Source organism: Lipophrys pholis (genome assembly GCF_963383615.2).
Source record: "Lipophrys pholis genome assembly, chromosome: 3".
NCBI lineage: Eukaryota > Metazoa > Chordata > Actinopteri > Blenniiformes > Blenniidae > Lipophrys > Lipophrys pholis.
This window is the reverse complement of record NC_137627.1, coordinates 30,336,294-30,351,162: the sequence shown is the minus strand read 5'-3', so window position 1 is coordinate 30,351,162 and position 14,869 is coordinate 30,336,294. Positions and strand designations below refer to the sequence as shown.

The 14,869-nt window shown below is 39.3% G+C and overlaps 1 protein-coding gene across 2 annotated transcripts in view; it reads right to left on the bottom strand.

The window, feature by feature from the left end:
* tenm4 (teneurin transmembrane protein 4) overlaps positions 1–14,869 on the bottom strand; it is a 178,032-nt gene that overhangs the window by 12,845 nt on the left and 150,318 nt on the right. For both annotated transcript variants that reach the window (XM_080459788.1, XM_080459789.1), the window contains 3 exons: positions 14,349–14,521; positions 8,195–8,430; positions 993–1,289 (listed from right to left, as the gene is read on the bottom strand). In XM_080459788.1, coding sequence (XP_080315914.1) covers positions 993–1,289; positions 8,195–8,430; positions 14,349–14,521 — 706 coding nt within the window. The remainder of the gene's footprint in view (positions 1–992; positions 1,290–8,194; positions 8,431–14,348; positions 14,522–14,869) is intronic.

Below are 14,869 nucleotides of genomic sequence, written 5' to 3'. Positions count from 1 at the left end.
AAGAAACATCATGTGTGATTTTCATCCAGTGTTAAATCATTATTTTTACAGTATCCCTTTAAAAACATCACATCAGATACATCTACTGTTACATCAACACAAAACAATACAAACTACTTTAACCTATACACTAGCCCTTTCCATTACATAAGGAGTTATAAAATACATATTTTATGTAACTGATGCCGACATAATTAAATGGACCCAATTAATCTAGTTGTTCTATTCAGTGTTGATAGTAGGTGTACGATGGGAATGGACACAGCACCGAGATGGTTATAGGATAGCCAAAATGTCAAAAGCAATAACGGACTATACATGCGGCTGTGAGTCAGATTGGACCTAATTTCCATCATGAAAGTGGAGTTGTTAGTATTCCTATGATGCTAAGATTTCCTTAGAAGATGATTTCACAAACAAGCTGTTTCTCATTTCTTATTTGTGGGATCGTTTGATCTAAACAGTATGAAAGAACTACATTTTTCACAACTCAGCAAATAGATCGTTTTCATTTGTGCCCGTTTTTTGGGCCGATGAATGGTGATTTGAAATTGTCGGACTGACATGACAGGCTGCAGCTTGGCTGTCTGAGGTTTCTAAAAGACTGACTATAGACTATTAACAAGGTGACTGGCTGCTGTTTTCATAATACATGTCTGGAGAAAGATAATAACAGCTCCTCACCACCTTCCAAACAATCTTCTGTTCAATTAGTGAGTAGAAAGTGACATTTCACTCTGTACTTCTCATCAGAGTTATTTCAGGTTGAACTTTGCTGGCAGACTAAGGTACCAAAGTATTATGTCTCCAGTGCAGCAGACACTTTTAATTACATTTTGGCTGATATCTGCACTTGAGACTGATAATGTGGCAGGAACGCTGCTGAAGTATGACAAGTTAACCAACTCAAGTCAAAAACCTTCCCTCAAGTTTCTCATGCAAACACGCTTCCACACTTTATCTGCACAACACAAGTCAACAACAATTTGTACCTTCTCAAGGTAGGTGTAGCTCCAAGATTTACCATCGGCAAATATCTGGGAGGTGATCCTGCCGTTCTGGTCATACTCCATGCGAACAGACATGGTGCCTCTTTGGATGCCTGCCACATGCCCTCCAGAGGAGTACGTGACATTGACTCCATTGAGACGGCTGCTCGGCGCCCACAGCGTTGGTCGACCCGCATGGTCATAGTGGATCCGTAACGTGAACTTCCGGTGGTCGTCATAAACCTTCTCGGTGCGGGTGATTCGATCAAAGTCCAGAGATAACAAATTCCTGTTATGAACCTGAGGGAGAAGCAAACAGAGGGAGTCAGAAATATTGAATGTGGGCAGAGCGACTCAGTCGAGTGGAAACAAACATGTTGGGAACGATTGGAAGCAACCTGCGCTTGACTCTGCTGAGGTGGGAGACCTTTAATCACAAGGTGATTATTTTATATTCTTCTCTTCATGGCTTTTAATTATAACAGCGGCGCTCTATCTCAGGACTGCAGGAACCATTGAAGTGATGAAATTGTGAGAATTACCACATTTCTTTGTTTGTGAGAAATTTCTGCAGAGTCTAAGTATGAGTATGCCCATTCATCCAAGAAACATTAAGAGTCACATTGATCATTAAATTCATTTTTACTGCTTACTGAAAAGAATCGCCAAATGCAGATGACTCTCATTTTATTTAGCCATTTCAGTAAATTGGAAATGGTCTTCGCTTAGGAGACTCTTTTTTTCACATGCATGGGGTTGAAAACAGTGCTGTTCAATACCAATAGCTTCTGTGCTGTAACCAAATGATCAATCCTATAGCTTTTTTGTATTGTTTATAGGTTTTACAAGCAGAAGACTGAGGAAAAATAGAGTTTAAATTAAGTAGACAAGAACTCAGACTGCAGGTCAAATAAATCAGGCGAAATATTCCTTAAACACCATCTGGGGAATTATGAGAAATTGGGGCTTGCTTTGGGTTTATTCTTGTTATTAATAAGAGTTTTTCTTGAGGTGTGCAATCATTGGGAAGGCACATCTTTCTATAGAGGCTGAAAACTCTATAGCTCGGTGAGAAAACTTCACTTTTTCAATCTCACATTAAGAAAAGCATGCTTTAGCCTCTCATCTGTGAAGGGACAATTACACCCGAGGCAATTAATGTCACTGATACCTAACTGAGAGAATTACTTTGACTGAAAAGCGACAGACTTGTGAGAGGCACACATCTCTGGACATTAGGAGCCGCATGAGCAGATATGGGAAGCAAGTCCGAAGGAAACAGATGGTGAGCTGCCCCAACTCCCGCCCCCCCCCCCCCAACCCTCCCCCTTCCAGTAAGTCACACAGTGTGTGATTTAAACTTTAACATTATTACAAGCTCCACCGTGCAACATGGATCTAATGACCTTTGATGACTCATCAAATTTGGCCGTGTGATAAGTAAGTGACGGCCACTATGATGTCAGTATGCAAAAGTAACATCTTTATGCAGGATTTGTCCAGAGACAGTACAGCTAACCATAAACCTCTTATCAATCCTCATCAGTAGATCTCCTCCTAGTCCAGGGGTCTGCAACCGGCGGCTCTGGTGTCACACATGGCTCTTTAGCCCTTTAGTAGTGGCTCCCTGAAGCAGTCACAAATTTATATGGAAATAAACATTTCTTAGAATTTTTACCAGTCATTTTCAAAAGGACTCTTAATTCTATGCTAAAGTGGACTTACAAAACTAACTAAAATGGTAAAAAAAATTACGAAACGAAAGAAAGCTTAAAAATGAGAAGAAAACATGCGCAGCAGCTTAAAAGAGAGCCAAAATGGTTATAAAGCTCAAATAGTCTAAACAATTATAAAAAAGAAAAAAGGCAGAAACTGCTAAAATTGGGTACAAAAACAGCTGAAAATGTAATTGTTGGATTATTTTAACTTGAATTTTTCTATGCAATCTGCCATTTTAAGTGCACTGTTATAGACACAATGGGTTTGCATTCTGCCATGAGTTTCCCTCCATTCTCTACCATGTTGGTTTCACTGATACTCAAGAACAATGGATGTTGATGTGTAAACAAGGAAGTGGTCACAGGAGATGGTTCACAGAGACGGAAGGAGGACCACCTCTCTGATTCAAGACCATGTGTTGGTGTAGAATCTATCTCTCTTTCCTTCACTTTAAGTGTTTGAGGGAGCACGGCCATCCTGTGCAGCTGACCATGTGGTGAGAATGTCTTTTTTCAATAAATAATTGTGTTAATTCGTAACAATCTCAGATCTGTTGATTCCATAGTCAGCCACAGTTGTGGAACATGCAGAATGTAGAGAACATAGATAAAATTATATTTTTTCATTTAATAATTTTTTTCATTTAGCCTTTATTTATTCAGGAGAAAACACATTGAGATTGAGACTCTTTTGCAAGTGTGTCCTGGTAATAGCTAACATAATGAAATGTTTTCCAAACTAAATTGAAATTGAAGCAAATTTTTTGTGTATATCAAAATTATACATGACAACTTGGTGAAGTTGTGTCAGCCTCATTTTAGAAGTAAACGTGTTTTGCAGCTCCAGTTTGGCGGAAAGGGAGAAGGTCATAAAGTCATAAAGGTTGCAGACCCCCGAACTAGTCCCACCGTACAGCCTCCTCACACTCTTCTCAAAAAGTCTGGAACACAATTCAAACCACACATGAAACTAGAGACTAATCGCTTTGCAAAGTTTTGATACATTCTTTCTACTGTTACTTTGTTTGTAATTACCGTTCGATGTTGTTCTTATGTGAGGTGACCAAAAGTGATGAGGATAATCACTGATTATTATTATTATTATTATTATTATTATTATTATGAAAGAATCATGGAAGTGCCCAAAGTTGTGGCTCACTTTTGGCTGCATTTTGTTTGGGTAATAAGTGGCTGTAGGCCGGGGCAGCAGTCACATGATAAGCAAGATATTGTCACAATATGATCTCAGACTATCTTTGTTCACGAGACCTTGACACTAGCGGTCTGTGAGGCTCTCTGAATGTACAACGTAAGATCACTGCTTTTAAGACCCGACAATTCAGACAAAAGATTTCAAAGCTCAACAATGAAGAGGAAAGTCTACAGGATGTTTTAGAGACAATGGCAGTGAGCAAAAGACAGTGGAAGAACCGAGGACGTTTTCACTGGGACTGAGAATAGAGTACATTAGAGGGAACAGTTTAGAAAAGGGGTGTCAAACATAAGGCCCGTGGGCCAAAACCGTCCTGCAATATGTTCCAATCTGACCAAACCACCAAGCAAATGTTTAAATATAAAAATAAAAATGTATTTTTTAACAATTCCTTTAAGTAGTAGTGAGTAGTGAAAATATTGGTAATGCTGCCATGAAACACGTCATTGCTATCAAACTAACTTCAAAGCCATGCTGTCAATGTGTTTATAAAACACCCATAAAGCAACAGCTATAGGAGAAGATTCTTGGACATTTCACTGTATTTAACACCAGAAGGTTTCATTAAAATGAGCTTTATGCTGAGGCTGTAGTCATTTTTGGTAGTAATAGTTTGGTTTTGTGAAAATATAGACCATGTATACTCTGCGCCACAATTAAGAAAAACTTTACAATTTGAATTTAAAGGTTATTACGGGGCTATTTTACCGATTTGGCCCGCTCAACGAAATGTTGGGTTTGATATGGCCTCTGAAGTAAAATGGGTTTGGCACTCCTGGTTTAGAGGGAAGGCAGGTCGAGGTGATTTGGTCATGTATGTAGGAGGGCTTATAGAGGTTCTGAGAAAAAGATGAGGATAGATGAGCAAGGGGAGATTCGAGGAGCAAGTGGATTGAGGAGACATTATATTGGAAGAAAATGATCGAGAAAATGCTAAAAAGAAAAGAAACCCTGACTGTTCCTGCATTTCCTCAAACATAATTCAGTGTAAACAACATTTTAACAGGCAGGAGAGACTTGCACTCTTTCCACTAAAGTCCTTTATTGCAGAAACTGGTTTCTCAATGACTGCTGTTGTCAAGAGTGAAAGAAAGATCCGACAGTGGAGATCCTAAGATCCCCGAGAATGGAAACCCATTCAAGGGGAAGGATTTCAAATTGGACATCATCACTAAAAGGAATCTATTCAAAGAAAGTCGGTGTGCAGGAACAGAACAGAGCCTGTTAGACCACACCGGACCTAAAATGTAGCATTTTAAAGTGACTGGCACTGAAAACATCAGCACAACATTCAAACTCTCAATCAATATGAAAGATCTTTGTGTCAAATGACAATCTCATTGTGTGGTTTCCCAAGCAAAAACACCTTTTCATCAGTTGTCATGATTAATTCAGTTTAGCCACAGTTTTCATCTAGTTTGTTCTCAATTTGCAATCAAAGGAACCATCTTAGTTTTCGAGTCGCATCTCTTCTGAACAGATACAGAAATGCTAATACACAGAGTGAGGGCTTTGTCTGTTCTTATTCCGACTTGAAGTGGGAAAAGATTTATGTCGTGGTGGAGTGGTACCCACAAGGGTCTCTGATTACTGCACATTAACAAACTAATCCAACGACAGGGAGGGTAGGTTTTTGTGGAAGGAAACAGAGTCTCTGTGAGTCAGCAGTGTAAATCATGAACATTATGACTGGCTGGGAGGGCGGAGCCCAACGAGCATAAAAACCACAGTAAAAAAAGAGGGAAATTGAGGACTTGTGTAGCCTCGAGACAAAACAAAACAAACCCCAGCACATGAAGTTCCACAGACTGACAAACGCAGTCGGAAAAAACAAACCGCAACACAAACAGCATTCTTCTAAATGCTTTTCTCTGTCATCTCTGCTTAGTGCAGCACAAGAAGGATCTGTGAAGTCAGAGCCGTGCCGATACCCTCGGTATTCACCCACCCCTCCATTCCACCGACCATGTGCTGCCACACACTCGCCCAGCCACCCACGTAATATCACTTGACATGTCACTCAAGGTCGCTCAATGATTCCATCTCTGTTCATCCCCTCTGTTCTTGCTATTAGGCTGCTCCCATTTCCTATCTAACCCCTGGAGCCATTGTCTGTAACATACATTAGAAGCTTTCACTTCCAAAGGGACGACGGGGCCATTAAATGAACAGCCAATGACAGACAAAGTGGCACCTCCCTATTAGCTGCATTGCATTGCATGTGGCGGACAACTTAGCTGAAGTTGCCATTTGCTGTACAATATTAAGGGAAAAACAACAAAAAAGAGCTCAGTTGAGACAGACTGTATACACATCAGTGCAACGTGTGTGGAGCCTCTAACAGGTGACAGATGGGTGGCAGAGGAAAACTTGTGTGGATATGACTCGGGATGCACCGATACCACTTTTTTTGTACTAGTAGAGTACAAGTACGAGTCCTAACCTATTGCTACTTGCCGATACAGAGTATCAATGCGAGGAATTATTAAATACTATGAAGCCTAATTCATACTACGCATACCAAGAGTGTCAAACTCATTTTCACCGAGGGCCAAATCGGTATAATGGTTGCCCTCAAAGGGCCAAATGTAACTGTAAGACAGTATAAATGTAACAAAATACAATGTCAAATAAATGTAACTACTCTACAACTTTATTACTTATTCATATTACAAATATTACATATGCATTTGCATAGATCCCAGAAAATATGTTTGCTAGTTACTCTGTTAAGTCTAACTTTGGCAGACTTACCTCCATGGTTGGTGTCAAAATATGAACATATATTGTTCTCTTTGACAACCGACACGCCTCATAACAGAAGACATTGTGGTTTCTCTCCTTGAAGCACAAACATGTCTTCTCCTTCCCATCGTTCATGAAACATCCTTTCATCTGCATCAATTTTTCTCTTCCTGGCAGTTTTGGGATCATTTACATTTCCCAATTCTAATTGTTGAAAATTGCATTGATGTTTATACACTGCAATCTTCATTCTAATATTTCAATCTAATATTTATTTATTTATTTATTCATTTATTCGATCGGGACAACACACACTAATGAACAATAATATATAAAATGTAAATTTGCCAGATTGTAGCAAAACTGCAAATTTACATCCTTAGTATTATAAAAATAATAGAATGTAGAAATGTAGTTTATGGTCAAAGCAGTTTTACAAAGATGTGGCGAGCTGGAAGAAACAAAGCTCACCACTTGATAAAATGATATTTTGCAGTTGGTGCAAAAGTGCATAAACAACAGTCAATTACATTTTTTTAATCTTTTTTTTTTTTTTTTTATGTGAACACCGCCCCGGCTGGAGGGAGCAGTCGCCCAAACCCCCTCCCAACCCAGAGTTTGACACGTGTGCCGTACACAAAAGATTTGCAAAGGCTATGTGTTACCGTGACCTCTGCACAGCCTCTGCCTGTGGAGGTGGGCTGCACTACCTGCACCTCTAACAGATTTACAGTCTACAGTATGCATAGGGCAGCGCGTAGTGGCTATCTATGTACTGCCATATATATATTGTAGACTGTCGACCGAGAGACTGAGCTTACCGCCACACAGCCCTCCTGACTTTAAGGTCTAGCCTATTTTTTCATGTTTTAACAATAGATGAGTCAGCATTTAATTCATTTATGGAACAAAACTACTATGTAATGTTTGTTATTTATTTAAAAACATACGTTGAAGCAGTTCAAATCCAAACCATAAATCATTCAATCACTTTATGATGTAATAAAATTAATACAATATTAGGGGGAAAATAGTTTGCCTGCCCCATACTGTCATTTTATAAGTTTTTAAGTTCTGGGCTCAGCGTCTTGTTACATTATTCAACTGTTATTACATTTCAGCTTTAATTACATCATTTTGGGTTGTTGTTACATTTTGTCTTATATCGGGCTCTATTAGTTGTGTCAAGCCAAAGAGATAGATGAATTCTAGTACACAGAACATATATCTTCACAGAAGGGAAGAAAAGGACAAAATAAAGCTGAATACATCTTTTGTGATAAACAACAGGAAGAATGAAAGTTTGAAACTTCAAGCTGAAGCTGCACCAGAAGAAGGTGGTACCACCGTCCCAGAGCAAAACCCTGAACCTCAAAAGTTGTCTGCAATGGTGGTGAAACATATTGTCTTTGGCATTGGTGTGTGAGGTTGGTTAAGTGGTGGGAATGCGCTCGATAGCTGATCTTAATTTCTATAAAAAGGCAGCTTCTCTCATGGCATATGTAGTAAAGAAAAAGGCAATTGCTTACCCGTAATCTGCGTCCGTACACGGTGACCTGGCCACGAGCCTGCTCCTTCCTCTGTCTCCATTCTACCAAGTTGAGGCCGTTGTCGATGGCCAGGGTCACGTTCCTCTTGCTGACTGTGGGGTTGACTGTGCCAGCCAGCAGGTGGGGCTCAGTGTACAGCGACACCTCCATACCATTGGCCAAAACTAGCCGCAGTGAGCCATCCAAACCGATGAAGTAGCTGTTTCGAACTTGATCTGTGGAGGCAGAGAAGCCACATTTGAGAAAAAAAAACCCTGAGGATGATTAGGATAAGACGAAGCGAGGGAAAACAATCGCAGCTTCTTGCAGCTGATGCAAGAGCGCTAAATCTAATATTCATCTCCGTGAGACGTAAACATAATGACCTAAAATGGCTGCTCAGCAAAAAGAAAGCCTTTAGCAGCAGTATTTAACTGAACCACTGCGATAATGTTGGGTCTGTGACAACAAAGATCAATAGTGAGAGGTTTCACTGCGCCAGTAAAGTAAAGTTTTACAGCTGTTGCAGCAGCCGGGAGGATATGGAGGAATGAAAACTATCAAAGCTGCTCGGTTGCCTGCGGCCACAGAAAAGAGGCAGAGTGAAACACACACACACACGCGCACTGCATTACTAGTGGAGACTCAGTAACACCTTGATCATTTTAAACAATTATCAAAACACTGAATTTATTCATAACCTCAGCTATAAAACGACTACATGTTAAAAGTTTTTGGTCACCAGGTGAAAGGTCGGACCTCAAAAGTGAGCCCCCTTGTTTAGGACCCCGTTAAAAACAAGATTAAAATACTCTCTCTCACACACACACACACACACACACACACACACACACACACACACACACACACACACACACACACACACACACACACACACACACACACACACACACACACACACACACACACTGTGTATTTTTTGTCTTTGAATTTTCCTCACATTCATTTCATCACAGACAGAACGCCTCACCTTAGTATTTACCTTCTAACTTTTATCTAATCCTAACATCCTCTGTCTAATCCATAAGGTATATTTTTTTACAGTTTAAAAAAAAAAAAGATGGATACTTGTTTCTTGTCACCAAAGGTCCATATAATGTTAGTTTGTCGACATCTCACAAAACTGCTTCTTAGTTATTCCCATGGAAATACACAATACATACACGCACACACACAAAAAGTGAAAACACTTCTCGATTACTTCAAAGCACATCACATTGACTCTGATTTATTTTCAGTACCTAACCACTACTCCTCATACCATATCATCACATCTTACCCGCAACACAGATAGTGTAAGTTTAACCTTTTGGTAAAGATTTCCCTTTGTCTGCATGAGAAAGAAACACATCTCTGTGAAATAACTGTGTAAACAGTCCTTACAGCATTACTAAAGCCTTTGCTCCTCATACACACATACACATTCATGCACTGGGGATAAATCTGATGTCTGTTATTCTCCCCAGGTGACAACAGTCTGTGTTCCAACTCCAGACTGGTGACTAATGTTTCCACTGAGCATCCCAAACACTTTTTATCAGAGATGCCTGCTCCTTGCCTTCTGTCAGCTGACCGACGGGATGCCGGATGAATTTCATTCTCACTGATAACAATGTAAATTTAAGAGTTTCTAAACCTCAACATTAGCAATTATCTGAAGATATATATATATATATATATATATATATATATATATATATATATATATATATATATATATATATATATATATATATATATATATATATATATTAGTGCTGTCAAAAATACTTAATTTAATTAATTGATTTGAAATATTTAATTCATAAAAAGAATTGCACATAATTAACAAAGTTTTATTTACTTTTTTTTGTGTGTCTGTGGGCACAGCGCTGTGACTACAGAGCAGATCAATACCTAGTGGAATAATATTAAGGCGGAAAGTTTAACTTTAAAAGTTCCCTGACGGCTGATTGAGAAAGTGAATGTCATTAGTTGTACTTTGTAAAGCCGAATTTAACGACCACAGAGGTAATTCTGCAGCAAAACAGCAGGTTGCCATGTTTTCCTGACCAGTATCCACCAAACTGCTAAAGCAGGATTTATTAATCAATTAATTAATTAATATTAATTTCTCTCTTTCCCTTGCTCTCCTCTATACTGTGTGTGTGCGTGCGCGAGTGTGTGCTAGCGTGTGTGTGCTGTCTCTCTCTCTTGCTCTCTCTCTCTCAATGGGTGTTACTTTCCCGAGTGTGTGTGTGCTTGTGTGTGTCGATATTACAGTATATTATTGCCACTTTGTTCATGTAGTCACTTTACAACTTTGTTTCTAGAAATATTAAAATTCTCAGTGGTGGACCTGCACTCTAACAAAACCCAGACTTACGTTAGATGTTTATTAATTAATTATTAATTTCTGTTTTTATTATTTGGCTAATCTTGGAGAGAAACATCATTCATGCAAAGCTAAAAGGACGTTACAAAATAGTCTTTGAATTTAAATATGGACTCTATTGACATTAATTCGGTGGTTTTCCCTGAATACATATCTATTACAAGCTTCAGTCTTCAGTAGAAAAACAATGTGATTAATTGCAATTAATTACAGAAAATTATGCAATTAATTAGTTCATTTCTTTAATCGATTGACTGCACTAATAATTAAATACAATATATATATATATATATATATATATATATATATATATAAATAATCAAATATGTGTGTGTGTGTGTGTGTGTGTGTGTGTGTGTGTGTGTGTGTGTGTGTGTGTGTGTGTCTTGTATTTGAGTGCTTGTGAAAATCTTGCCTCATTGTGGGCAGTTAACAATAGCAACATAATGTGGTAATGTGGAGTGTTGCGTCTGTATTCTGCACAAAGCGAGGCAGGGCGAGCTGTACATTATTAAGAAGAGAAACGGGCCGAGGAGGCAGGCCTGACCTTGCACTGGCCCTTACCTCTCTCCATCATGCAGACACTTCAGGGGTTGACCGCAGACCTCTGGGGCAGACCCTACTGAAAGCAGGCCTCTGAGACCAGACCGGGCCGAAAAATACTGCTGAAGTGCAGAGTTTACACTAATGCATTCATACAGTTCATCAGGACGCGGATCTGCTTGAGTGTGACATTTAAAGGAAGCTGAGGGCTGCAGAAAACCACACATAAAGCAGAGAAATGTGTGTGATTAACAGCACACGGTCTCAGCAGTCCAAAAAAGCTGTCAATAAAATTTGAAAAACAAAACCAAAACAGAACAAGCCCAATATTATTTCATTATATATATATATATATATATATATATATATATATATATATATATATATATATATATAGGCCTAAGAAAAATATCAGTATCACAGACTGATGTTGATTATATTCTGTCCATGAATGCTGCTTAAATAATTCCAAACTGTCTGTCCGCTTCCTCTCATAGCTTCTCCCCTGTCTGCGCTGCTTCCATACGTGTACTTCCATATTAAAGATTTTAACCAATCACATTTTAGCCATCATCTGTTGCCAGGGGTAAAGAAATCTGCCTGAGGCCTTCAGATTCAATTCTGCAGGCGTCTGCAGTGTAAAATAAGTGTCGGTGACGCTGCCGCTTCAACCAATCAGATTTTGATATTGGCCTAGCTTGACGTCAGTATATTCAAGCCCTCTGATTGGATCGTCAGAGAGTTCACTCTCCAGCTAGCTGACTGCATCTGTAGCGAGCTGCATTAACAAAAACATAGTTATGTTGTTTTAATAGTGGTTTTGTCAACCTACAAAGGCTGAAGGAGACGATAAAGAGATGTGGTTGCAGATTTATTGTCAAAACCATTTTAAGAGGGACTTTTCCAAGAGGTCTTTGAACGCACTGCCGCACTCCAAGCGCACGGAGGTCCGGTGCAATTTACTTGCACTCACTACAACTTCCTTGGCAGAATTCGGGATTATGTTATTTGCCATTATATTATTTCCAAGGCCACGGAAAGCTGACGTTTGTCACCCTCCTCAACCCCCAGAAGTTTTGGGAATAGCAGCCGCTTTTTTATGCAGCTGCAGTAGAAGGAGAGACACGAACTCTGCTTTTTTTCATCGTCATAAACAGCGTCCGCCCCGGGACATTACATTAAATTTTGGTAACAGTACAATGTGTATATATGTCACCCTAAAATCTATCCACATATTCAACCAAAGAGTAGATGCATCTAGTTAAAACGGGGTCCAAAAACAGAAAACACAGTGTTATACATTTAACATATATTTTTTTGTTATAACACACCTGATTTGTACCATAGCTGTATGATTTCTCTTGGTCTGTCTTTTTTTTTTAACTTGATAAACAAGTTTAAATGAAGAGCAGAAAAACAGAGAGGAATCTGTGACGTTTGTGCATTCATGTGTTATGTGATCACCTAGTTGCCAGCTTACAAAGCAGACAATGGTGAATTAATTACCAGCCAGGTTCCTGGCGCCACTTTTCTCACAGGCTGATGTCTAAGACAAGGTCACAACACGGACGTGACCATGTCATTAAATAACAGCAAGAAACCAGAGATTGTTATCTACTCTTGCAGCTTTGCAGTGAGTCAGTGGTCTCAAGGAGCCGGGGGCTAAATCTGAAGTCTTTTAGAATCCGGAAAAGGTCGAATTTATCAATGAGTGATCAATGCAGCAAACTCTTTGACCAAAAAGAGATTTTAAAATTCTTACATGTTAAAAAGAAAAGAAAAGAAAAACACCTTTTCCACAAGATTTCTCAAACCTGAAGGATCTTCTTCTTGACCAAAGGCACTGTATTTCATGATTTATTTTTACGACTGAAAATCAATATTTGTTTCATTTCTTGGAAATGGGAGCAGGTCTACATCTTTTATTGAAAACAGAAGAGCAACAAATACTACTGTTAGTAGATTTATAATTTCATAGGTGGAACCCTGATGTCTCTGAACCCCAGGCGCAGCCATGCAGATAGGTTTGATTTTATTGACCTGGACTTTGAATGATCTGTTTCTGACATGTTTCACTTCACTATCGTGAGATGAAGGCAGATCTTACTTCTACTGCCCGTGAGAAATGACACTTGGAATAGGTATTTGTCAAGAAGCATGTTAGCTCATTTATAGTATTAATTACTCATGGCTTTTCTGAGTAGTCTTAGTGGAAACTGTCAGTGCCTGAAGGTGCCTCCCCATATGCTCTCCATCACAAGCAGTTGTTGCTAAGAAAAAGCTTTTTTTTTTCAAAGTGACAGTCCACGGAAAAGTGTAAACTGCCTTTTGTCTCGGGGTCCTATGTGGCATTCGGTTGCCACAGGGTTTCAATAAAGGGGCCATAGCCCCGTAAAACACAGCTTCTCAAATCAAAAGAGCTTATACAAAGCTTGTTTAACCTTTTGAAATTAGGAAACATAATTTTACTGATATTAAAACCGATAACTGAAGCCCACAGAGGTCTCGGTTACACAACAATGACAGAAAACTCTAAAAACCATAAAAAAACGGTGTCGTTTTCATGTTAGGGCAGTAGTGGGTGCCGTTGGTTGTTTTCGTAATGAAACCACACACACATAGACAGACGACGAAGCTGGATTGCAACTCCGAGTGACTCTCGACTCTAAAACAACCAAGTCCCAGGAGAATATGGACTGGTAGTCATGAGACTCTGGAGGCAAACAATGTTCTTCTGTGGAGTACACGCGCAGTATTTTTCAATAAGTTCCACCTTGGAAGACGTTTTCAAAACGTTGCGTTTTCAGAAGCTCCAAGCACAGTTGTCATGTAAACGGACACCAAAACCTTTTCAACTTCCACATGAAATGAGCCTCATAATCAATTGCAACTTGAAGCATGGGACTAAAACAAAGAAAAATGTGAGACTTTCGCGTTTAAAAAAAAAAAAATAATAATAATAAAAATAAAAATAATAATAATAATAATAATAATAATAATAATAATAATAATAATAATAATAATAATAAAAATTATGGTTTTTATGCTCTCATTCCACTGGTTTGGCCCAATTGAGAAGAAATGGGGCTCTTATGTGGCCCCTGAACAAAAATGACTACAAGGCTTCATTGCTGAAGCTCTCAGCTCTTCCACCAACACAATTTACCTCACAAAATCAGCTGCTCCACTCGTGAGCTACACGAAAAAGACACTCACCCTGCAAAAGTGTGTAGAAGGTGCCAGAGGCTGACAGGTTGGTGGTTATGGTGATATCCTCTTTGTTGGAGCCCTCAGTCTGGATGCGGACGGAGCTGTCTGCGTCCGTGCGGTAGCTGCTCACTCGGCCCGTGGGGTAAGTGACGTTAGTCAGACGGCCGTAGCTGTCATACCTGCAAAGAAACACAACAACGTGAAGCGGGAAAGGCAAAAAGAGGCATGCCGTCTGAATGTGGGCATGAGCTGTAACTTTGGCAGAAGCCAAAATAGTGTTTTGACACTGAAATTTACCGAGCCTTGTTGAGAATTGTTAAATCACAAGAAAGCCAGCCTAAATCATGAATGCAGGTCAGGTATGCATAAATGCATGTAGGTACATAAATGTGAGTAATGAGCTGCTCTGTCATTTCAGATTTGCAGTGATTATGAGTTGCTCTCTGTAAATAAAGTGTTAGACGATAAACTGTTCCAGGGGTAATTACAGGTAGAGATTGGGAGTTTTTGGGGGGGGTTTTTTCAGG